At 46.6% G+C, this 24,104-nt stretch overlaps 1 protein-coding gene across 7 annotated transcripts in view; it reads left to right on the forward strand.

The window, feature by feature from the left end:
* Window positions 1–24,104, forward strand: part of LOC147729139 (mucosa-associated lymphoid tissue lymphoma translocation protein 1-like) — a 1,401,591-nt gene that overhangs the window by 743,927 nt on the left and 633,560 nt on the right. For all 7 annotated transcript variants that reach the window (XM_086959432.1, XM_086959437.1, XM_086959431.1 and 4 more), the window contains one exon: window positions 15,494–15,541. In XM_086959432.1, coding sequence (XP_086815558.1) covers window positions 15,494–15,541 — 48 coding nt within the window. The remainder of the gene's footprint in view (window positions 1–15,493; window positions 15,542–24,104) is intronic.

The raw sequence follows: 24,104 nt of genomic DNA on the forward strand, positions 1-24,104 counted from the left end.
AGGGCTGCTGTTTCTCCATTGTCCATCAGGGCTCGGATGTCATCGGTGGCGGCGATGAGGGCGGTCTCGGTGCTGTGATTGGCTCGGAAGCCGGACTGTGAGGGGTCGAGGGATCCGTTCGTCTCGAGGAAGGCGGCCATCTGCTTGTTGACGGTCTTCTCGATGACTTTGGCTGGAAACGGGAGGAGCGAGATGGGGCGGTAGTTCTTGAGTTCGGTGGGGTCCGCTGTTGGTTTCTTGAGTAGAGCGCTGAGTTCGGCGTGTTTCCAGCTCTCAGGGAAGGTGGCGGTGTCGAAGGATGTGTTGATGATGTCTCGCAGGTGGGGTGTGATGACAGCGTCGGCCTTGTTGAAGACGTGGTGAGGGAAGGGGTCGGTCGGTGATCCGGAGTGGATGGAGTTCATCGTGCAGATGGTGTCTTCGGTGCTGATCGGGGTCCAGGCGTGGAGGGTGGTGGTGGGGGGTGATTGTTTGGTCATGGTGTGCGTTGGATGGTTGTTGAAGCTGTTGTGTATGTCTGCGATCTTGTTGTGGAAGTATGAAGCGAGGGAGTTGCAGAGGTCTTGCGATGGGGTGATGTCGTTGTTTCCTGCGCTGGGGTTGGAGAGCTCTTTCACGATGTTGAAGAGTTCCTTGCAGTTGTGTGCGTTGTTGTCCAGCCGTTTCTTGAATGCTGTTTTCTTGGCGGCGCGGATCAGCTGGTGGTGCTTCCGGGTGGCGAGCTTGAAGGAGGTCCTGTTGTCCGGTGTAGGTTCCCTTCTCCAGACTTTCTCGAGGGCTCGGCAGTTCTTCTTGACCCGGTAGAGAAGAACTTGCCCTCCCCTCTTTGACTGATGGTTCTTGTTGCCTGTCCCCTCTGTTGTCATTTTACAGAACTTTTTGGACTGCTGAAAGGGGTTGTGTTCCGAACGCTGGTTGGTGGAGACATTTTGACTATATTCTTGACCTACGTTGTCGCGTAATGCGTTATATGACACGCCGCGTTAGCGCACCCGGAAGTGATCCGGGGCGTGGCGCGCAGTGCGTAACGTAAGCATAACAGGTCATGTGACTTGTTAATAAAACTTTTTATTGGTTTTTATTGGTTCATTTTACTTTTGTTATTTTAATAATGAAAAGCTTGGTCATATGACCTAAAAAATACGCTTTTTATTGATTTCGAACTTTTTTTTTTTAAACATATATGTTATAATATTCCAGGCTAATGTACTTTCCCGGAAAATTTACAACTGTCCTGCAAGTAAAATATATTCCTTTTTCGAGAAAAAGGGCGTTTCTTCGTTCCATGACGGAGCCGTTGAGTAAAAGAGTCGGCCTACTGTCTTAGTCGCCGATACGCCTGATTATCAGATTCTTATCGATCACTTTATGTTGCAGGAGTGGAAAACACAACTGCCCTTGACCATTTATCTTTACTGCGTTCCTACATATTATACCTTTTATCCGTCATGTAATTGGACTGCTTTATTTCACTTGCCTTTTACTGATTCGAAAACAGTGACTAAAAGTAAAAACGTTACCAATGTAAATACTACTACCATGTTTTGTTTTAAAAACCTTTATTGTGAAAATGTCAGTATACAAATACGGGCCTATAACCACGTGGGCCGGCCACGGAGCAAACTGAAATCGTATATGATGAGGAGACATTTACATTATAGAGGAACGTAACGAGCGAGCCATTAGGTTGCAAGAACTAAGGTGTCTAACAGTTGCGGAATCGGTGGACGTACATTTTGTAATTAAATTACGACAGGGCCACTTACAAAAAAATTATCTAGATATACATTTGCGGGCAAGTACCATGCGTGACGTTAATTCGAACTTTCAATACTACAGTAATCAATAACACATCAGAACTTAATATCAATAGGGATGTCAAAATATTCAATCAATTCTCGTCCCCGCCCGCCATGAGCATCAAAACTGCATTCATATCTCGTGATATCAAGGTTGTTCAACCAGTACACAACAAGGAGTTACGAGTCCCATTTATACCGGCGCCATTTTGGGCGAGGCCGGGCAGGTCCAAGATATAGTCAAAATATCTCCACCAACCATCGGCCAGACCAGAACCCATTTCGGCCCTTTATGCTACAAGATGGTGTCTTCCATTCAGAAAATATTGTTGGCAGCATTTTGAAAGGAAAGATAAACAGCCGTTCTCCTAGTGAGTCTCACATTGTTACATTTAGGAAGAATGTTGAAGAGTAGTATGTGGAAAATCTGAAGCCATTTTTCTACAAACTCTCAATCAGCCTTGGATGGAAAAAAAAATCCTGAAGAATGTACAAACTGAAAACCAATTTTTGTCTGTATAGCATCAACAGCAACGCTTGAGTCAGCTTTGTGTCAAGCCGCCATTTTGATTCAATCAATAACGTCCCCCTGCACACATTCAGGGACCTGGTCGTGTCTTCAGATGAAACGGATTGTGGGACAAGAAGCAAAAAGGAAAAGGAAGGAAAAAAGTTCCGCCGGACCTCGGGAGCCGGCCGCCTATGTCATGTGCGACCTTTGGCCACACCAGGGCAATAGTGAAGCTGCAGCAGGTGCAAATAAGCTTCAGACAGTCTTACAAGCACTGCTCAGAACTCTCAACTATGGCACTCAACATCCAGGACTTGCCATTCGGATCTTGGCGCCTTGTGCTGGTTCCGACCTATTCACACATCGGTCCACTACTGACATCACCTCATAAGCCAACGGGGCACCCCACGCCGACTTTCGGCGCAGCATTGTAGGATGGCCACACCAGTGCGGCAACTTGCTGGACACCACCTCGGTGCCATCCGGATCTCGGCGCGTTCGAGTCACTGTACCGCAAGAGCGGGAGAAACTCGGCTGGACACGCCGTCTTTCGGCGCAGCATTGTAGGATGGCCACACCAGTGCGGCAATTTGCTGGACACCACCTCGGTGCCATCCGGATCTCGGCGCGTTGTGCTGCCTTCGGCCTACTGTAGCCGCAAGTGCGGACGCAACTCAGTTGGACGGCGAGTGAAACGCTAAGGGGCGCTCCACTGCAGCCGAGGAGCCTCCATCTTGGGGGTGACGCACAGCCCCCACTGACTGACGCGACCTCACAGGCCAATGGGGCGCCCCACGCCGACTTTCGGCGCAGCATAGTAGGATAGCCACACCAGTGCAGCAACTTGCTGGACACTAACTCGGTGCCATCCGGATCTCGGCGCGTTGTGCTGCCTTCGGCCTATTCGCACATCGGTCCGCTACTGACGCCGCCTCACGTGCCAACGGATTTTCTACGCTTTTTGTAGCCCTATGCCGCATAACAGGTCATGTGACTTGTTTATAAAACTTTTCATTGGTTCATTTTACTTTTGGTTTCCTAAAGATGGAAGGCTTGGTCATATGACCTAAAAATAACACTTTTCATTGGTTTAGAACATTTTTTTTTCCCAAACGATGAAAGCCCCACCTTGTTTCTGGATGATTCAGACTGAAGCTGGCGTCAGCATGAGAGCACCACCATCTCGTGGCTCCGTCGTGGTCATTCCGCGAGCAATCATGGCAGCCGCTCCCCACCGGAAGACTGCAGGAGTCGAGGGCCCCCAAGACTTTTGTAGAATCTTCACGGCTGAGGGGACGCTTTCGAGAATGGAGCCCAAGCCCTAGCAGGCAAGCGTCCGAGTTCCAAGGTGTCCCAGGGCCATTTTAGTGGACCAGGCCCAAAACCGAAGAGCCGTCCGCCATTTTAAGAGTCCTGTGGCAGCCGCCTATCGCTGCACTGCAAGAGTGGGAGCAACTCAACTACATGGTGAGCGAGACGCTGTAGCCGCAAGAGCGGGCGCAACTCAGCTGGATGGCCGCCACCTGGGGAGGCCCGTTCACGCCGCCTCCCCCACGCCCCCCCCCCGGGCCGCCCCACGCCAATTTTCGGAGCAGCATTGTAGGATACCAAAACCAGTGCGGCAGTTTACTGGACATCACCTGGGTGCCATCCACATCTCAGCGCGTTCTGCTGCCTTGGGACTATTCGCACAACAGACCGCTACTGACGAGGCCTCCCCCCGCACCACCCGGGACGCCCCACGCTGTTTTTCTGAGCTGCATTGTAGGATCCCAAAAACCAGTGCGGCACCCAGGTGACATCACCTGGGTGCCGTCCAGAACTCAGCACGTTGTGCTGCCTTGGGACTATTCGCACAAAAGACAGCTTCTGACCATTGTTGCTTTTTTTTGTCAAAAATGTTTAAATGTTTTTACAGTTTTTGTTCCGTTCGTTATATTTAAAAGTTAATAAAGTTTTATAATCCTACTTTGTTGGAGTGCTATATATTTTTAAAAAATCGGGTGAATGGGGCCTTGAATCGGGTTATTGTCATGTGTGGGCTTTGCAAGTGTACTGCTACAGGATCGGACATTTCAAACTCAAATGCACGTTCTTTTTCTTACCTTTCCGAAGCATGGAGCGCAATAGCAGGCAGAGAAAGGGTGATGCAAGTGTTGAACACTGCCTGGCCTGGCAAGTTGCTGGCAGTGCCCCCCCCCCCGCCCGCTCCTGAAAGAGGACACACACACACCGCCGCCCCGAGTACTTCACAGATCTTTAAAAGACCATGCGCTTGTTCATGAGGCTTAAATGGTTTATCACCCCTTCTAGAACCCCTGCATCGACCCTCTGACGTTTCCTGGAAGAATTACCACGTAACACAATACCAAGCCTTGTCAGCTGAAACCCCAGAGGAATCGTGGGGCATATTATCAAGGGGGTTTATCTCCGCTTTTTTGGCTTTAAAAGCCAAGAAAGCGGAGATAAAATTATCTCCCTATTACCAAGCTGTCGCTAACACCAGTTAGTGACAGCTAAAAGGAGATAGCGACCATCTTGGGCCCCGCTTTGCATGTCAGTGATATTTATCACTAATGACATGCAAAGTGGGCGTGCCAAGATGTTAGCGACTGGAAACAGTCCCTAACATCGCTATCTCCTATTACCAACTTTTGGAGATATTCGCGCTAAGCGCGAATATCTCCAAAAGCTAACACCTGCCCTGAGCAGTTCTTAGCCATGTTATCCAATGGGAGGTGGATAACATGGCTAAGAGCATTTGCTCGATAATGCATGAATATCGCTGACTTTTCAGCGATATTCATGCATTGCGGCCGTTTTTTATCGCATTTGCGATAAACTTTGCTAATAGCAAGGTTTATCTGCGATAAAAATCGCCGATGTGCGGCGATAATTTTTGTCTCTAAACAAGTTAGAGACAAACATTATCGCTAGTTGTTGGTAATATGCCCCTGGGTTTTTGCTTGCAGAAATCGGGAGGCGGGAGACTAGCACTGAAATCAGTAGTCTCACGCCTGAATCGGGAGGGTTGGCATGTCTGGATTCTCTACAAGCTGGGGCCATAAACTACATCCACAGGGCTAGGTGATAGCCTGGGACCGGCCTGGCATCTAAAATGGCTGCCGTGCACGACAAAATTGTGGCATTGGAAAAAAGGCAAGATGGCGCAGACAATGTTTATCAATAAGGATTCATTTATAACAAAATATTTTATCGCACTGACAAATTGGCGGTCAACACTTCCTGATTTCCATCGAATCGAACGTTAACAGACGTCACGCAGCAAAAAAAAAAAAAAGCTCACGCACAGCCGCTGGAAGACATGTATCAACATATATGAGCCTCCTCAGCCACCCTCAGAAAACATAAGGGATTATGATACGTCTCCCGCACCCCCTTATACCTAGTAATTTAATTAAAACGAAGCACAAAATGGCGAATTCCCGTTTCGCTACCAGTTTGCGGCCCAGTTCGCGGCCCGGGAAGCGCTTCTACCGTGAAAAATATTTTTTTTTTATTTTCCCCACTGGACCCTTTAATAACCCCAACAACATTCCTAGGGGGTCAAGAGGGGTATACCTTGCCCCCTTTCATTAAATTCCCCCTTCGTTTTTCACCTCTTCTTCTCTCTCGATCCTACCGAGAGATAAGATGGCGGCCGCTCCGGACTGTTTAGAATGTTAACAGACACCGGGGAGCCAATCAGCTTCGCATCGCAAAGTTCCGTTTCGCGAAAAGTAAGCGGACCGGAGTGCAGCCCGGAGCGCTGTTACAGATATATATCTTGTTTTGAACGTTAATTTCTCAAAATCCACTGGAGCACATATATTGAGACCTAGCAAAGGCACATCGGGCTAACAGTCCCTACAATTTTACCAAGTTTCGTGCAAATCCATTCAGCCGTTCGAGCTAAAAGTGAGGCCAAAGGCCCTATGGAAATTAACATGGGAAAAACGCGTTTTGGGACCCCCTTTTTTCTCGGCCCCCCCTTGACGAAACTCCCCCAAATTTTCAGGGGCTGCTCAGAAACAAAATGTGCCATTTTCCTGAAAATTTCAGCCGATTCCGTCCACAAACGCCAAAGTTATTAGACATAGAATTTTCAAAAATCCCATAGGGAAAAAATCCTAACTATATATACCTACTGGCGACACGCCAGTAGGTAAGCTATATATATATATATATATATATCATGAACAGAATTCCCACACTCAGAAGAACGGCACAGGCTGCCTTTGGATGCTTCAAAATGTATTTATTTAAGGCACAAAATCGGCAGCTCCCTACCGACGCGTTTCGCCACTAAGGCTTGGTCACGGTTACTGTGTTCATTTCATGGTGCTATTTACATAGTGAAAACAAAGTTCATAGAAGAGGGACTACAATAGATCCACTCGGCCGATTTCGGCCACCATACTTGAGTGGTACTTTTCAATAAACATATATTGTCATGATACTGCATTATTACAAATAAGGTATAATACAAAATTAATAATGAATCTAGCCCCAATGGGCTGATCATAAGTAACTTTTTCGTGAAATCAAACCCCAGAGTCGGCTCATGTTTGCGAGCTTTTCGACCCATTTTGGCCGCCATCTTGGAGTATTAGTGACGTACCACCTTTATTACTGAATACATAACCAAAACAATGTAAACAATAATGATTGAGTCTCGCCTCAGTGGGCTAATGTAATGTCCCAGATTTCACTTTCTAGTGATTGTGTAGGTGATGCCCCAGTGGGCTAAACAGTTGTGACAATTCCGCCATAATTATATCATTAAGCCGGTTGTTGTTTGTAGTCTTGTTCCCCTATGTAAAAAGAAAATTTGTGGTTTTAAAAAACTGCATAAAGATCCACTAGTTCCACCAGGTAGACCAATTGTGTCCTCTATAGGGCACAACTAGAAGTAACATCTAGATATATAGATCACTACCTGAGACCTTTTGTAATGTCCTTACCAGCTTACCTTAGAGATACAATGCACTTCTTGAACCTAATTCATGATCTAGCCTGGGAACCTGATTACCTTCTAATTACGATGGATGTGACAAGCTTGTACACTTCCATTAAACATGAAACAGGTATCTTGGCAATTAGGCATTTCCTGAGAGCGAGATCCATCAACAATGTGACACACACAGATATTATTAATTTTGTATTATACCTTCTTTGTAAAAATGCAGTATCATGACAATATATGTTTATTGAAAAGTACCACTCAAGTATGGCGGGCGAAATCGGCCGAGTGGATCTATTGTAGTCCCTCTTCGATGCACTTTGTTTTGACTATGTAAATAGCACCATGAAATGAACACAGTAACCGTGACCAAGCCTTAGTGGCGAAACGCGTCGGTAGGGAGCTGCCGATTTTGTGCCTTAAATAAATACATTTTGAAGCATCCAAAGGCAGCCTGTGCCGTTCTTCTGAGTGGGGGAATTCTGTTCATGAAATTAAGGGTGTCCGGCACCCACACAGGCTCGCCGTGCTACGAGACGAGGAACAGCCGGGAGTGGTTGTTGGAATATATATATATATATATATATATATATATATATATATATATATATATATATATATATATATATATATATATATAAATATATATACATATATATATGTTTTCCATATATATTTTTTATATTATTTCCGGGCTTCCCGCACATGGGTGGGAATGTTCAGTGCTTATGACTTTGATGAGGATATCCCCGGAAGAGAACTTGGATTACAGGTAAGTAAGTTATCCATTGTAGTAGTGCGTTTGCAGTACCCCATTTTTAACCTGTGCACAATTGTCTTTACCAAATTCAATATTTATTTTCAAAATGTGACGATAAACATGCTGAAAGAAATTTCTTTTGTTCTATGTCTATGGAATGATAATGTGTAATGCACCTTTAAAATGTCTGCACTGTGGAGACGTGGGTCATGTGACCAAGACCACGAACGCGGTCAAAACGCGTCGTCTTTCTTTCCAGGAATTAACCTTCCCTGCATCTACCTTGAGGGCTCGCCTGATTTCCTTGCTTCTGTTGGATTTCTGCTTTTACAATATATATATATATATATATATATATATATATATATATATATATATATATATATATATATATATATATATATATATATATATATATATATACATACATATATATAGAGCTGTCTATATATGTTTTCCATATATATTTTTTACATTATTTCTGGGGTTCCCGCACATGGGTGGGAGTGTTCAGTGCTTATGACTTTGATGAGGATACCCCTGGAAGAGAACTTGGATTACAGGTAAGTAACTTATCCATTGTAGAAGTGCGTTGGCTGACTGGTAGTCGACCTCCCCGCTTCACAGCCCACGGCGAGAGGCCCCACAATTCCCAAAGCCACTGTGGTGCTCACAAGGTAGTTTCATGCCGCTAGTGCAGGGCAGCACCTCCCTGCGTGGGTATCCCATCCAGCGCCCCTGGGGTTACAAGCAGGCAGGTGGTCTTCTCCTTGGACCAGCGTGTTGATCTGCAGTCATCGACAATGTCCTCACAGGGCCCCGGGCCTTGCCTGCTTTCCCCCGCAGTTCCCAGGGTCCAGCGGGTGTCCGCAGCCAGGATGCTCCCTGCATGAGTCTCGTAACAACGGTCTCGCGTGCATAACAAGGCTGCACTGACTGGCAGTTCAGGTCTGGCCGTCAGCGGGTGGGTCTCGCTGGCATCTCTCGTTCACTCCACTGCAAAGGCAGCAGCGGTCCTGACACCTCAGTCTCCCCAAGCCCTGTCCCTTCACCAGCTAGGGGGGGGCCTCACTCGCAGTTCCAGAGGGGCACTGGTACACAAGCCGCAACCCAGCTCGTCTGGCGTGCAGGCTGTAAATGGCCAACTGCAGCCTCACAAGGTAGGCTGAGTCAGGCGTTCTGGCGGCCCCAGCGAGTTCGTCGCTCGGAGAGATGTCCTGGGCTCGGGAGCACCTCTATGTTGTCGCTGCTCTGGTCTCCCGATGCCTTTCTCGGAACTATGGGGAGTTAATGCAGTGCCTGTGTAAGGTTTAGACGGATGTAGGAATCGAGTGTCCATCTTGCTTCTCGATCAAGCTCCGCCCCCGAAAGGAAAAGTTCAGGATGCTGGATTTACACCACTATACCCTCAGCTTCACCAGGAAGACTGGCTTTGCTCCATCAACATGCACAATGCCTATTTTCATCTTCTCATTGCAAAGAAGCAATGGAAGTTTCTAAGATTCTTTATGGGGCAAGGCCACAACCAATATGCCGTCCTACCATTTGGTCTCAAGTCAGCACCCATGATGCTCTCCAAATGCATGACTATGGTGACTGCACATCTTCAAAAGCACAGAATCTTTGTCTGCCCTTATCTGGATGCCTGGCTAGTCAAGGTGTCCAACTTCCCCGAAGCCCAACTACATTTCAATAGACTTGCGATCTCGTGCGTTAGTTGGGTCTCTAAGTCAACTTACTCAAGTCCCCGCCAACACCAGTCCAGAAGTTGCTACTCAGGAGCCATTGACACACTTCGGAGGAATGACGCTCATCCGTTCACCAGAAATGTCATACTGTCCAATGAATGTGCCAACCAAGTCCGCATAGTCTCCTTCCTTTCTCAGCTTAATGGCCTCCTGCATATTTCTGACTCCCAAAGCTTGCCTCCACATGCGCCCTCTCAAGGAATGTCTGGAAGACCAGTGGGACCAGTTATCAGAAAACTGGGAAGACAGAATCACCCTACCCATTCATGCCATCAGGTCACTCAAGTGGTGGTGTTCCCCGAGCAGTCTCCTGCAGGGAATGCCATTTCACCAAAAGGATCCAACACAGACCATCGTAACGGATGCATCTCTGCTCGTATGGGGAGCAGACAAAAGGTAACCTGCAAATACATGACGCATGGTCTCCGAAGGCGAGGACATATCACATCAACCTTCTCAAACTCCGCGCAGTTCATCTGACCCTCAAGATTTTTTGCCCGTCCTTCACGACCAACACCCTGCTTGTTCATACGGACAATACAACCACCATGTACTTCTTGAAAAAGCAGGGGGGACAAGGTCCAGAGCGTCTGTCACAAGAGGCACAGACGATCTGACCTTAGCTCCTCTCCATGAATCTGAAGATAACCGCCACTCACCTTCCATGCGTTCAGGATGTCCAAGCAGATATGCTCAGCAGGGCTCTAGATGAAACCCACGAGTGGGAATTGAACAAAGATGTTGTGCAAGATATTGTCAGCTTGTGCGGCACACCTTCTACAGACGTTTTCGCCACAGCAGAAAACAAAAAATACAGCGACTTTGCAGCCAAATTTTACTATTCAAAGTCATTGGGGAATGTCCTATGGATCAACTGGTCCAACCAATTTCTCTATGCTTTTCCCCCTGTTCCCTGGATCCTGGCAGTCCTGCTCAAACTTTCAACCACAACAGCCAAGATAATCCTCATCACATCAGAGTGGCCGAGGCAATTATGGTTTCTGGACCTTCTTCACAAGTTGCTTCATCCACATCTCAGGCTGCCATGCATGCCAGACCTTCTAACGAAATTCGGAGGACAAATGTTACACCCCAACCTTTCCTCCTTGAATTTGGTAGCATGGCTCCTGAGATAGTACAGTATGGCCACCTGAACCTACCACAGGTCTATATGGAGATTCCTAAGGAGGTAAAGTGACCGTCCACACGATCTGCCTATGCCTTCAAATGGAGGAGATTATGCATCTGGTGGAGGCATCTTGCAGGAGAATGTCATTCTCCCATATTTGTTGCACCTTGCTAAATCTGCCCAGCAATTTTCTTCCAGCAATGTCCACCAGTCTGCACTCACAGCATACAGGAAAAGTCTTGCACAAACCTTGTTCTTTAGGGTCCTGGTTATCAAAGATTTCCTGGATGGGTTAAGGAAGGTCTTTCCCCCTTTTAGATGCCCCTCTACTCAATGGGAACTCATTTTTTCATTTTTGAAACTTTATTTTGATCCATAAAAACAGAATCATAAAAGTATAACATAGCATTGTACAATTTAAAAGTTCCTACAATTGACTTCAGACCATTATAAATTTTGTCAATACATCATTTACAGGTCAATTTAGGAAAAAAACGTATATATTAAAAAAACACAATTTTCCCATACAAATACAATGAATAAATATTAGTGCCAAACTATGAGCTAATTGCATTTATGAGGGTCAACAGTCCATAACAGTATTTAATTAATATTGGTTTCTAATACTAAGTGCTACTCTGATAGAACTAAGAACAGCATTGCATATTACTGAAGTTGATAATGAGAGTAAATGTTCGTATCCCTCATTAAAGTTTCGGGATCCAAGCGATAACAAAATTGGTCTAATAAATCTATACCTTGGATCTTTGTACAGGGAACAAAAAAGTATTAAATGGAGAGTGTTTTGAGAAACTTGATTGTTACAAGCACACATTGGTAAACTCTCACACCAACCCACCTGTTGTGGGAATGCAAATAAAAAGTGTAATGTGTTCAGACGAAACCTAGTTAAATAGAAACGCCATTGTGTCTGCCCTATATATGAAAGGTAAGGTTGGTGATACAACCTCCCCCTATGGTAGACCGCACTCTCACTGCTTCGCAGCATCCCTAAGTCTAAGCGGTACGCCTCTTTGGTTAGTTGCTTTGTTTCAGAGCCAATAGTCTCGACTTTCGAAAAGATATGGCCCAAGCCTATTCTAAGGAAAGTATCCCTAACATATGATAACCCTGGGATCTTATCATAGTGTTCAAGGTTAAGACAATCTAGTAATATTTCCTTAGTAAGTTTCAGGTCGTCAGAGCGCCAAACCTTAATCCTAAGCAGCAAAGGAGAAACATGGATAATGTCACTCACAAATTCCAAGCCTACTTCAGTATGGCAAAAAAGATTAGAAGCGCTTGGAGGGACACATAAGAGGCGTTTTATAAATTTATTTTCCATAACTTGGATATTATTGCAGGATTGAGTACCCCATACACCTGCACCGTATGTTACAACCGGGATGCATTTAGCTTTGTATAGGGATTTCAATTCTGCAACCGGCCTCTGCCCCAGTTTGCTGGAAAAACAAAAGATGGCTTCAACAGTTTGGGTAGCTTTTTGTACACGCGCTGACGTTAACGGATCCCAACTTAGGGTTTTGTTGAATAAGTTCCCCAGATAGTTGAAATGATAAACTTTCTCAATGGTCGAGTCCCTTTCCACAAGCCTTCGAGATTTAACCCCTTTCGGGCCACAGACCATGGCAAAAGACTTGGCAAAGTTGACCCTTAGATCTAACCCCTGCATAAAAGTCTCAAATGCATTTAAGCAAGTTTGCATGCTATTTGCAGTTAGGGTCATTAAGACCGTGTCATCCGCATAGGATAACATCGGTATGCGTTTGCCATTTACCTGGGGGAAATCAGCAAAACTTTATAACAAAAAGGCTTCCAAACCATTGGTATAGACCAGAAACAAAAAAGGGGCCAATATGCACCCCTGGCGGACACCCTCAGTTGATGGTATGGGCTTTGTCATCTCCCCTGTGGGGCCAAATCTGATCTTTACTGTAGTGGCAGCGTGGAGTCTGCGAAGTAATGTGACCAATGGCTCCTCGAAACCCATAGACTCCATTATTTGCCATAATTTTCCCCTGCAAACAGTATCGTAGGCACTGGATAAGTCCATGAAAGCCAGGTGGATACAACCACGCTTGGGAACTCAATGTGGTTCTTTCATGTCTGATGCTACCACCTTTTGAACCTATACATAAGGCATCTCTTCGACATCTCACTAAGAAAACTGCTTTCCTTGTGGCTATAACATCTGCCCATAGATTTAGTGAGATACAGACCCTTGTGCTGATGAGCCATCCCAAGTTCCTCCCTACAGTTATCTCTTATTTTCAAGGTAATCAGATTTTACCCACTTTCTTTTCAAAATCCATCCACTCCAGCTGAGAGAGCCCTTCACTCTGGATAAAAGGAGAGTTTTAATGTAATCTAACAAATCACAATTGTTAATCAATTATGGCCCAGTTCGCACAGGTCTGGCCACCTCCAAATAGCCAAAAAGCCGAATAGTCAGATGTCTCCTGCATCCTATTCTGCTATCGGCTAGCTAATAAGACTCTTGCTGGCAAACCCAAATCACACTCCACTAGAGGCAAGGCAGCACTTCTGCCTTTAATGCGAAATATTCCCTTGGCAGATAGTTTCAAAGCTGCTACATGGCGGTCAGTCCGCACATTCACTAGGCATTACTGTCTTGACTTTGATGCTAGATCGGATCCTCAAGTGGGACAGGCATCCCTCAGAAATCTCTTTGCTTAGCTATCTAACTCTCTATTGTTTCTGTGTACTCCACCGCTTCAGGGGGGATGGGCTTGTTACTCTATTCAACTCTTATGGCTGTACATGGAAATCCCCTATGAGAGAAGATATAGTTTCTTACCTCTAACTCCTGTTCTCTCATAGGAGTATTTCCATGATAGTCTTAAGCCATCATTCCTCCCCGGTGGATTAGACAGATACTTTCATGCTCCGCTATTATTCAGCTAGTACAGCCTACAAAAACAGAGGTAACTACCTCTGGCTGAGCATGATGGAATATTGGAGGTCACACAGTTCTTAAAGACAGTCTCCTTTTTCTTTCCTCATAATGGCAGCCTATGGGCTACATTGCCCTGCACACCTTCATCCTTCTCTCTCATGGCAAAAGGGTTTGTGAAGGATTTTTTTCTGTGACCTTACAAAGATGTTCATGCATTAGGTGCATGTTTCCTTGGATATTCCCCTTTTCTTCCTTCAGGATGAAGAATTTGGATCCCTGTAGCCTAATACTATAGGCTGCATTATGACTTACTAAAGAAAGGCGAATCTCAGCACTTAAGAAGATATATTGGAAAAAGTGCTCTGGGGTCCCTGCAGGCGGGTGGGACTATGCAACACTTATGACTATCATGGAAGTACCTCTACGAGAGAACTGGAGTTACCGGTAAGAAAGTATACCTTCTCCGAGTTATATTGAGTAAGAAAGGTTGCATTGCCTGAATGTCAGATGAGCAATGCTGGTTTATTTGCAAAAGGTTCTGCCCTTTCGTAAGATGGAGTCTGTGTGACATTTGACCTTTAAGGAAAGGGGAAAACCAACTACAGCTACGTTGAGTGGATTGATCAGGTTGTTGGTCTCTAAGGCTAATAAGATGCAGAGCCCGGTTTCCCCGTTCTTGGTTCAGGGTAGTTCTAACCAGAGTATGGCTCCTACACTGGCTGAGTTGCAGGGGGCTTTAATTGGAGAAATTTGCCGGAGTGCGACATGGGTTGATTCCTCCACATTTACAAAACATTATAGACTTGCTGAAGTCCCATGTATAAATGATGTATTTGGCTATCTCGCATATTTCTTCTATGCAAAAAATGGAGGAATCCTTTTGATTTGTGTGTTAAGCAGGCATTGTCAGTTGTTACGGTGTATTGCTTGCAACTTCTCACATGTAATGGCTGCAAGTGAGGGAATGGACAAGGCAGTAATGTCTGAATTACTTGCTGATGATTGCGTTATGCTGCTTACTATTCCCTCGCTTGCAGCCATGGCCCGTCCCGCCATACCTATCGTACAACTGACAATGGTTGTTGGTTGGAGCTTGTTACTAACAGGAGATGTGCCAGGTGGAGAGTCATTTATTGAGTTTAACTACGTGGAACTGGTGTCTGCGAGGCAGGAGGGCCTCACATGCAGTGGCCGCAAGTGAAGAAATAGGACTCTGAGTAATACAATTACTGGTAAGTAATTCAGACATGCTTTCTGCAACCATATGTTGAATAAACCTGCAGTATTCTGTAAAGTAAGACTCTTTATACAATTTCTTTCTATGGCAAAGAGATAAAGAATTTCAATATCCGTGCATGCACATGTAGTCTTTGGGGTGAGGACTAACCATGTCAGAAGCTGTATCCCTACAGCACTCTTAAATCCCACTTACCTTCATACTTGAGTAACTAATTTGGTCATAAAAGTGTTTCACTTGCTTGGCAATGCATTGCTTCACCATCAGGGCACAGTGCTATACTATCTTCATGCTTATTTGTGTGAAGTGTTGGCTGCTGCATGACCGGCAGTTTTGTTTTTGTTATTTACAGTACCTGATATTGCTACATTGTCTTAATCTGTTTATGTGGTTGGATGTGTTTTTTAGATGACGAAATTGCTCACAGGACTTCTTTAAATCAATCTTGTCCCAGGGGTAAGTGGTTAGACTTATTTTTCTTTTTGATGAAACTCACTTTTTACCTTGAGTATTAAGTGTACAAATAAATTGTTAATAAGTAGTTATTGAGTATGTGAATTGTGAATTTTTGTAAAAATCAATTGCAAACACCAAGTCAGTTGTGTGTTCATTTGCAAAAGATCAATTTCTTATGAGCAGTATAAAGACTGACATTACTAGGTATGCAGGGATGGTTGGTTGTTGGAAGGACTGAAAGAGCGATGACCTAAAATGGTTCTAGTTTAAGCTTTCGGTCCCTGCTTATTCTGCCTGGCCCCAAGAGAAACACATCCCCTTCAGTTCATACACAATCCCTCTCCCTGCGCTGCCTAGTTCCTGTAGAAACCCCTCCTCCTGTATTGACGGGCTTCTGCAAATGTCGTAATTGACCAACATACCTGGTATTTTAATGCTCATTTCCGTTTCCAAGCAGAATTATCCATATCCCTCCAATATTTCTTCAGGCACCCATAAATTGCCCCTCCCTTGACCCTGATCAGGATACAGGCTCCTATCTAAGTGAGTATCTGCCGAAGCAGTCCGTGGCCTGGGCAGAAGGCAAAGTAAAAAGAGTTGTTCCTCTCAAAAGCAGAATTGCAAATTTTAATTTGCTCACCTTGTAATTGGTCTTTGTCAGTTAATCCAAAAAAACAGAAACACTATACCCATGTTCATTGAATATCTATTAGGAAATCCGTATTTTGAAATAGCACAGTGGTACACTTTCTAAAGAAGACCATTGTTGCATTTTCAACTATATTTGATACGTTTGTTCCCCAACTAATCTCTCCTAATCTCGCCCTATCAATGCTGTCTTTACAAATAATATGGGAGAAACATCTCTTTTTGTGTAAAGGGTGTGAGGTACTTGTTTTTACTTTAGTATTGGAACTTTCATAGATTCCCATGTTTGTATCTTGTATCATTACCCGTCGTTGGAATGGGAGTCCCCGGTATACATAAAAAGGCAATGGAAACAATCACTAAAACAAAACCCAGGAGGGCCGTGGCTTGGCCAGCGAAGATGGCGGTCGTGTCTTGAGTGCGCTCCGTCCAGCCCTGCATCATCCTGTACACTGATCCTGCCTATCCGACTTCGTGTCGGTATTAACACGGACCAAACACCACCGGAAGGCGGTGGCATTGCCCCGGGCAAGTCTTGATGCGGGGGAAGGCACAGCGGTGAAGATACGAGTGCCGAGGGCGGCAGCGGCTTGTGAGGGAGGCGGCCTGACTGAAGCCGGGGAGTCTCCTGACTTGACTGTGCAGAGGAGTGGCTCAGGCGGCGGAGCGGCTGACGGGCTGGCCGCGAGACCAGCAGCGACCGCTGCGAATATCTGGTGGAGTGGAGCCCAAGTGGCGTGGCCAAGGGTTCCGCATATTGAGGAGGACTGCAGTGAGTGTCAGTGGTGTCTCGGGCCACGGAGGTAGGGGATCGCGGCAGTAGTTGTGTCAATGAGCCGGCGGCCATATCGTGCGGCCCCGGGGCGGTCGTGCGGACCTTTGAGGGTGAGAGAAGCCCGTTGTGACGTCTGGGGACCCACACGCTGACAATTGTGATATCCGTGGTGACTGTTGCTCCCCCCTATTGCCTGATCTACTGCACACTATACAGGTGGTGATATTCGGTGGCTGTGTCGGGCCGTGGGGGGAGGGGAGGTGCCCCAGAGTGGAGGAGCAACAAAAGGCCCGCTTTGCTAAGAATAAGGCCCTGGAGCTTGTTGGAGAGGACAGAGCCGTGTCTGAGGCCTGTCCTGGAGCTGGGCTCGGTTCCAACAACTTCCCCCCAGTGTGGCTTTGACCGATGGGCGGCTGCTGGATTTGAAGGTGGAACATTGCTATGGGTACGGACTGCCATATTGAGTTGCTGCTGCGGCATTGGAGGTGAGCGTGCTGGTCCCAGACACAAGTGAGACTCCCAGTGGTGCCAAGGTTGTTGCAAGTCCCTGGAGCGGATGTGGGGCCATTGTGTGCATGCAGGTGTGGGACGCCTAGATACACTCCTCAGAATACCCCTTCTTCCCCCCCCTTTCTGCGCTTGATAAGGGCTGGTGCAGGTTGGGGGTTCGGCGATCGTGTAGGGCCGCAGGGGGAGGGTGGGAGACCTTCCTGGGTGTGAGCCACGCGGCGGCATGCTCAGACCGCAATAGCCTGCTGGTGTGCATCACATCTGACGCCCTCTGGTGCCTGTGTTGAGTGCCTTGTTGGCAGACATGACGTGAGATGCGGGCGGTGGGGGCCAGACCAAACAGGGTCCAATAGACAAATTCCCCGGTGCGGGAGCGGCGGCTGCGACATCGGGACAGCAGGGGCCTGCGCCAGTTAATGCAACAGTCCTGGCTGCTATCACCCAGTCCAGGGATATGCTTGACGCCAGCTTTGGTGCGGTCGGCTGGGATATCATGCTGCTGAGACAAGATCTGCGTAATGCAGTAGCGCGCATTACAGAGGCCGAAACCCACGTCTCCAGAATTTAAGACAACATCACTACACTGAAGAAAAAGGTTTCAGCTATGGAAACAATACAGAAGGGACTGGCGATGCGGGTGGAGGATGCCGTTGGGCGTGCCCGGCGCCACAACCGCCGCTTCGTTGGATTCCCGGAGGGATGCGAAGGGGACAGCATGGAACGTTTCCTGACACAGTAGCTGGAGAGCTGGCTCCCCCCAGATGTACTCTTCCGCTGCTTTTTGGTGAAACGGACACACAGAGGCTCGCCCGCGACCAATCATAGCAAAACTCCTAAACTGCTTGGACTGTGACACTATCTTGAAGCAGGCCTGAGCCAAGGAACCCCTTATCTATAATAATGCATGCATCCTTATATTCACGGATTACACACGACTGGTGCAGCATCAGCGACAATCGTTTTTTGCGGCGAAGGCCTTCCTCCGAGACCTCAAGCTCCCGTATGGCCTGTTGTTTCCTGCCTGCCTGAGACTGGTGTACCTCTTTCGTACACACTTCTTTGATACCCTGGAGAAGGTTTTCAAATGGACAGACGAGACAGTGCGGGTGCGAGTCCATGCACCACCTGGTAGGGAATCAGATTCGTCTTCGAGCGAGGCCGCCCGGAGTGGGCCCCGGGGCCAGCTGAGGGTGAGCAGGATTTCGCGGTCCAGGCGTCGTTCCCAGTCCAGTGTCGCCCTCTCCCGGGGGGGGGGGCTCCGCCTCTGAAAGACAGGCTTCTGCGGACTGATCCTCGGGTCCGTTTGGGGCTGCGGGCCTCGGGCTGTGGACTAATTGGCGGATAGGTTTGGATTTGGGCTGGTCTCTCTGCCAGGCTGCTGCCAGCGGGGAAATGCCCGAGGGGCATGGGTTGTAAGTTGAGGATCCACTGGGTGGTACGGTTCCTCTCCACGGTTGGGGATTCGCTTCCTATCCGGCCACGACAGATACTTCAGCGTTCTTGAGGTATGGGGTTTGTTGCGAGAAGAGGGGTTGTTTTTGTTACTAGATTGCACGTCCACAATGGGTTATCACAGGTTAGCACACACACCGAGGAGCTCCCATATCCGTCAAGGTGATAAATGCTTCTCAGGATGTCAGATACATCGAAAGGGCATCGATGACCCCTGGTACCCTGCACATCGTTAGCTGTAACGTTTGTGGGGCTCTGGATAAGATCAAACGCTGGGCCATACTTTAACAAGTCAAGCAGGCGGGGGCCGATGTGCTCCTGCTACAGGAAACACACTTAATGGGCACTAAGGCCCTATGTCTGCAGAGATATGGGTTCCAACAAATTTTTCACTCTGGCTTCACGAGGGGCTCGCGGGGAGTGGTGATATTGATTCACCGCAGGGTCCCCAATACACATGAGAAACACTGGTCAGACATACAGGGGCGTTACATTTTTATTTCGAAGCAAAGTGGGGGATGGCACTCTGACATTGGGTAGCGTCTATGCTCCCCGCCATTGCAATGGAATCTAGTGGAGCGGCTCATGACTATCTGGGCAGACATGCCAGAGACGCTCTCAGTTGTGGGCGGGGACTGGAATGACATCATGGAACGGGGTCGGGATAGATGGAGGAGTGGGGGCGTAGTAGAGAATGGTCCTCCCACGAAATTACACTCTCTAGTGACAGGACTTGATTGGGTAGATGACTGGAGGCACATACATGGACCCCGTCAAGAATACACCTATCTGTCTACCATCCATGATTCGTTCTCTAGACTCGACTACCTTTTTGTCCCCAGGGTGATAGTGCACTGGGTGGCGTTGGCTGATATTCTGCAAGGAGGTTTGTCAGTTCATTTACCAGTGGCCCTTACACTTCAGATGGGTTGAGAGCGACAACCGCCTAGATGGCGCATGTCTGTGTGGCATTTGCAGAAAGATGACTACAGGGAGCATCTGACTGATGCTATCGACCCTTATCTGGCAGTTAATGTAGGGTCCGTTTCCTCTGCTGCGACACTGTGGGAGGCACTAAAAACCACGCTAAGAGGGGTGGATATTTCCTGGTGTGTGGCGGAGCGTAGGGAGCGAAAGAAGGAACTGTTGCGTGTAGAGGCAGAAGTGGAGATGCTGGAGCATAGGAGCCAGGAAGCGGAGGGCGGCCCAGTCAGACGGCAATAAATATTGGCACAGAAAAACTATGCAGCCCTATTAATTGACAAAGCCCCCAAGCATGGCTGGCGACGCGTAGGAGGGTGTATCAGTGGGGGGACAAATCCAACAAGATGCTGCATCGACTATGCCAGGGTGCCTTTCATTCCCAGGCCCTACCGAGAGTCCTAGGGCCGGCGGGGGCACCGCTTATCGAGCCCCCGGCTATTGCAGAAAGCTTTGCTGTTTACTATGAGGACCTCTACTCTCCGAAAGGATGCCTCGCAGCCGCCGTTATAGCTAAATTCATAGATGACTTACCGCCTAAGGCCGTTTCAGATGAGGTGCGGGACCGACTAGACCGGCCGCTGACGGATGAGGATATGGGCACTGCACTGGGGGAACTGAATCCCGGGAAGGCTCCGGGACCAAGCTAATTAAAAAAAAATATTTTATACAGCTGGCCCCACACTTTAGACCGGTGGTGGAGGAGGCGAGGGAACGCAGCTTGAAGAACCAGGGTTTAATCCAGCGGCGTCAGGGGCACGCCTAAGATCTTCGAGTTCACTTGTTTTGGTATACAGAGACACAGAATACTTCTGGATGGCATCAGAGACCAAGTTTATTAGCTGCAGCTAGTAACAGTGATCCTAGAAATACATCACGGTGTAAATTCTCAGGAGACTGCTCATTTTACTAAGGCGAGCCGTCTCCTTTTAAACCCAATATTCACATTATAAATGTACACCCACTGCACAAAATTCTAGCCAATAAGGAACATTTTCAAATAAAGTATCACATAACAAAAACTCAATTTACAGTATCCCAACCCAAAAGTTAATTATTAGGAATGTCCCAAATTCAATCTCCACAAGCCGGACAAACCTATAATTGAAAGCATAATCCATGTAATGAAGAAAAATAAAAAAGAAACAGTAACAGATGCTGAACAAGATAAGGCATGTGCAATGAAACTAAAAGTTAACAATGTCCTGAACATTGATTGGCAATCTCAGACAAAGATCGATCAGGGAAATTGGCTTTGCGAGGTCAGTTTCAGGTGAAGAGGTCAGTTTCTTACAGTTCATTTCAGAGTCAAAAAGAAACCTTGTTAATGTATACATGAACTAAGAAGGCCAGGCCACTTTGTTCGCCAGGCTACCTTCACAGGCCTACGTGAGGGCAATACAAAATGGTGACACAGAACAAAATGGAGTCAGACTCAAGAATTACAAATACCTCAGACCCTCCTTTTGCCATTACGTAGGCAATAACCTAAGACTCATGTTAATCTGAATCTAGGTCTATATCAATATTCATTAGGTCATCAAGGTGTTGCTGTAGCATCATCTTATTATTCCCTACTTCTCTCGGGACAGGTCTCTGAACACACATAGTAGCACAAAGACTACAAATGGCGTGACCACACTGGATGCAAAGACAATAAGAGAAAAGGATGGTTAAAACCATACCAAGGAATGTCAGAGTCTTCCATCCCCATTTGGACAGAAGTCCCCAAAACCATCCCGTCAATGACCAGTCTCCTTCGTCTACATGGATAGACTCAGAGATTTTATACAACCTAGAGATGGCTTGGTACACTGTAGGGGCATTATCTGGTATGTAAACACAGCAACTGGATCCAATCAATTTACATACTCCTCCTCGATCTGCATGTATGATGTCTAATACCATACGGTTCTGCAAAGTCATAAGGCGGTCCGCTTGAAGCTCAGCTGTAACATGTATAGGCATTTATATATATATATATTTATAACATTACTAAGAGCACCTGCTGTCTCATTAATAGTAGCTTCAACAACGCGGACAAGCTGTCGAATATGCCTACTATTGATTATAGGACCCCAAAAGGGCAGGAAGCCCTTGAAGAAATCTCCTACTTCATGTGCTGCAGTATCTTCCTGATTGAAGACACCTCTACCATATCTCGTTCTATGACAGTCTGAAGCAGTAGTGTATGTAGGGGGAAGCAGAAACGCCACATAACACGTTCCTGAAAAATCAGGTGGCAACCATGTGTAGGCTCTGTCATGACAAACAAAATATGTGCCTTTAGCTGGCACAAACGGTGGAGAAGTCCGAGATGAATAGACATAGGTTTGAGCACACACACTCTTACCTAGCTGAGCTTTCGGATTCCGACCATTACCTTGCAAAGAAAAATGGCGTTGGTGGGGTACAATCCAAATAGGGAGAGACCTTTTTCGTCTCTCCTTCTCTGTCAAGCTGGTACTATATCCAGTCACGTTCCAACCAATGTAAGCCTGCACCTCATCCTTAGGGATAGCATTATATGCATCAATATCCCGGATCATAGCTACTATTCCCCTTACCAAGGCACTATTGCTCGAGTTATCTTTAAGGGAACGTAAGGGGCGTATCTCATTTGCATAGATAAACATGGTCTGAAAAGCCCACACAGACCCATTAAAATAAAAAAGCCAAAACCAAATATGGCATACCTTTATCTGTCGTATGAGGCATAAGACCACAAACCCAACAATTAGTGGTATTTACTACTAACTGATGGTGATGCAACAACTGTATGAACGAGTTGTTGACAAATTCTGATCTCCTTGTCTGTTCATGTTCAGGCAACATATAAAACTGGTGCAAAGAAACAGTAGTGACAGAAAGCATAGGTTGGGAGGTGGGTGCAGATGTCTGTTGTGTAGCATAGACAATCCAACCCACAAAAGCAAACGTGATACTTAAAAACGTCAAAAAGCACAATATTATAAAACATTTGCTATGTATCAATGTACAAAATCTTGTCTTAAGATCTATTCTCTAATCATCTCTTTCAGTTACAACAGACTCCATCCTCTAACTTGCTGCTCGCGGCAATTTTCCTTCTTCACTCAAGTGTGCATCCAGGCGTCCTAGACGTCCCTAGAACCGCAGACCTTTCGTCAATACGCGGGCCATCCCTAAAGTCTTATACCGCGACCCTGCAGCTGAACCCGGATGGTAGTTCGAAAAAGAAAAAGAAAAATAGTCTCTTGTCTGAAAGAGTGTAATTCACAAAAAAATTCAGATTTTATTTGTCCTTTTTAGACCTTAAGTTGTAGCGTTCTTTACCAGGCACAGTTTGATCCTGAAAGAGTGTCTCTGGGTGCGTAGTATCAAGTCTCAAACACGGCGGCACAGCTTCTTGCAAGACTTCATCATCCGCACGTTCTGACTGAGTCCATTCCAGATGTGCATCGCTAAAAGGTACAAATCTCGGAACCCTTTCACTCTCGGAATCAGCAACACCTTCCCGGACCCACTTACTGTACAGTAAGGGCAAAGGTATCTTCTTGCAATGGGTACCATGTACCCAGTTTTTCTTGCCGAGCACCTTAATAGCAGTCCGAGTTGATAACAACGCCTTGAGACCCTTGCGGGTGAGTAGTGCGCTATACAAGTATCAATTTACCTTTTAAATTTAACAGGACTTGGTATGGACCGGTCCATCTTGGTTCCAAGTTCTTTGACCTCTGGAAATTCCTGGTTAGAATCCAGTCGCCAGGTTGAATCCTGTGGCCTGCATCTACAGAAACTGAAGGCAAAGTGTCATGGACCTGTTGGTGAAGAACACGCAATTTAGCAGTCAAATCATGTAAGTAGTCAACCAACATAGGGTACTCGATATCACTGTACTTCTTAGGCCTCGGCACATCCCAGACATTCGCCGGACGTCCAAAAACAATCTTGTATGGGCTAAGTCCCACGCGAGAATGTACTGTCGTTGTCGTTGACAAAAGTGCCAATGTAAAGGCATCGGGCCATGTAAGACCAGAGCTCGCTTGCACCTTGGCCAACTTCAGCTTCAGAGTGCCATTATAGCACTCGACCAGGCCTGCTGACTGGGGGTGATTCGCAGTGTGAAATTTTTGTTTAATACCCAGACCCGCACATACTTTCTCCATAATCTGACACACAAATTCACTTCCATTATCACTCCATACCATCCTCTGC

Source organism: Lissotriton vulgaris, chromosome 2_2 (assembly GCF_964263255.1).
Source record: "Lissotriton vulgaris chromosome 2_2, aLisVul1.2, whole genome shotgun sequence".
Lineage (NCBI taxonomy): Eukaryota > Metazoa > Chordata > Amphibia > Caudata > Salamandridae > Lissotriton > Lissotriton vulgaris.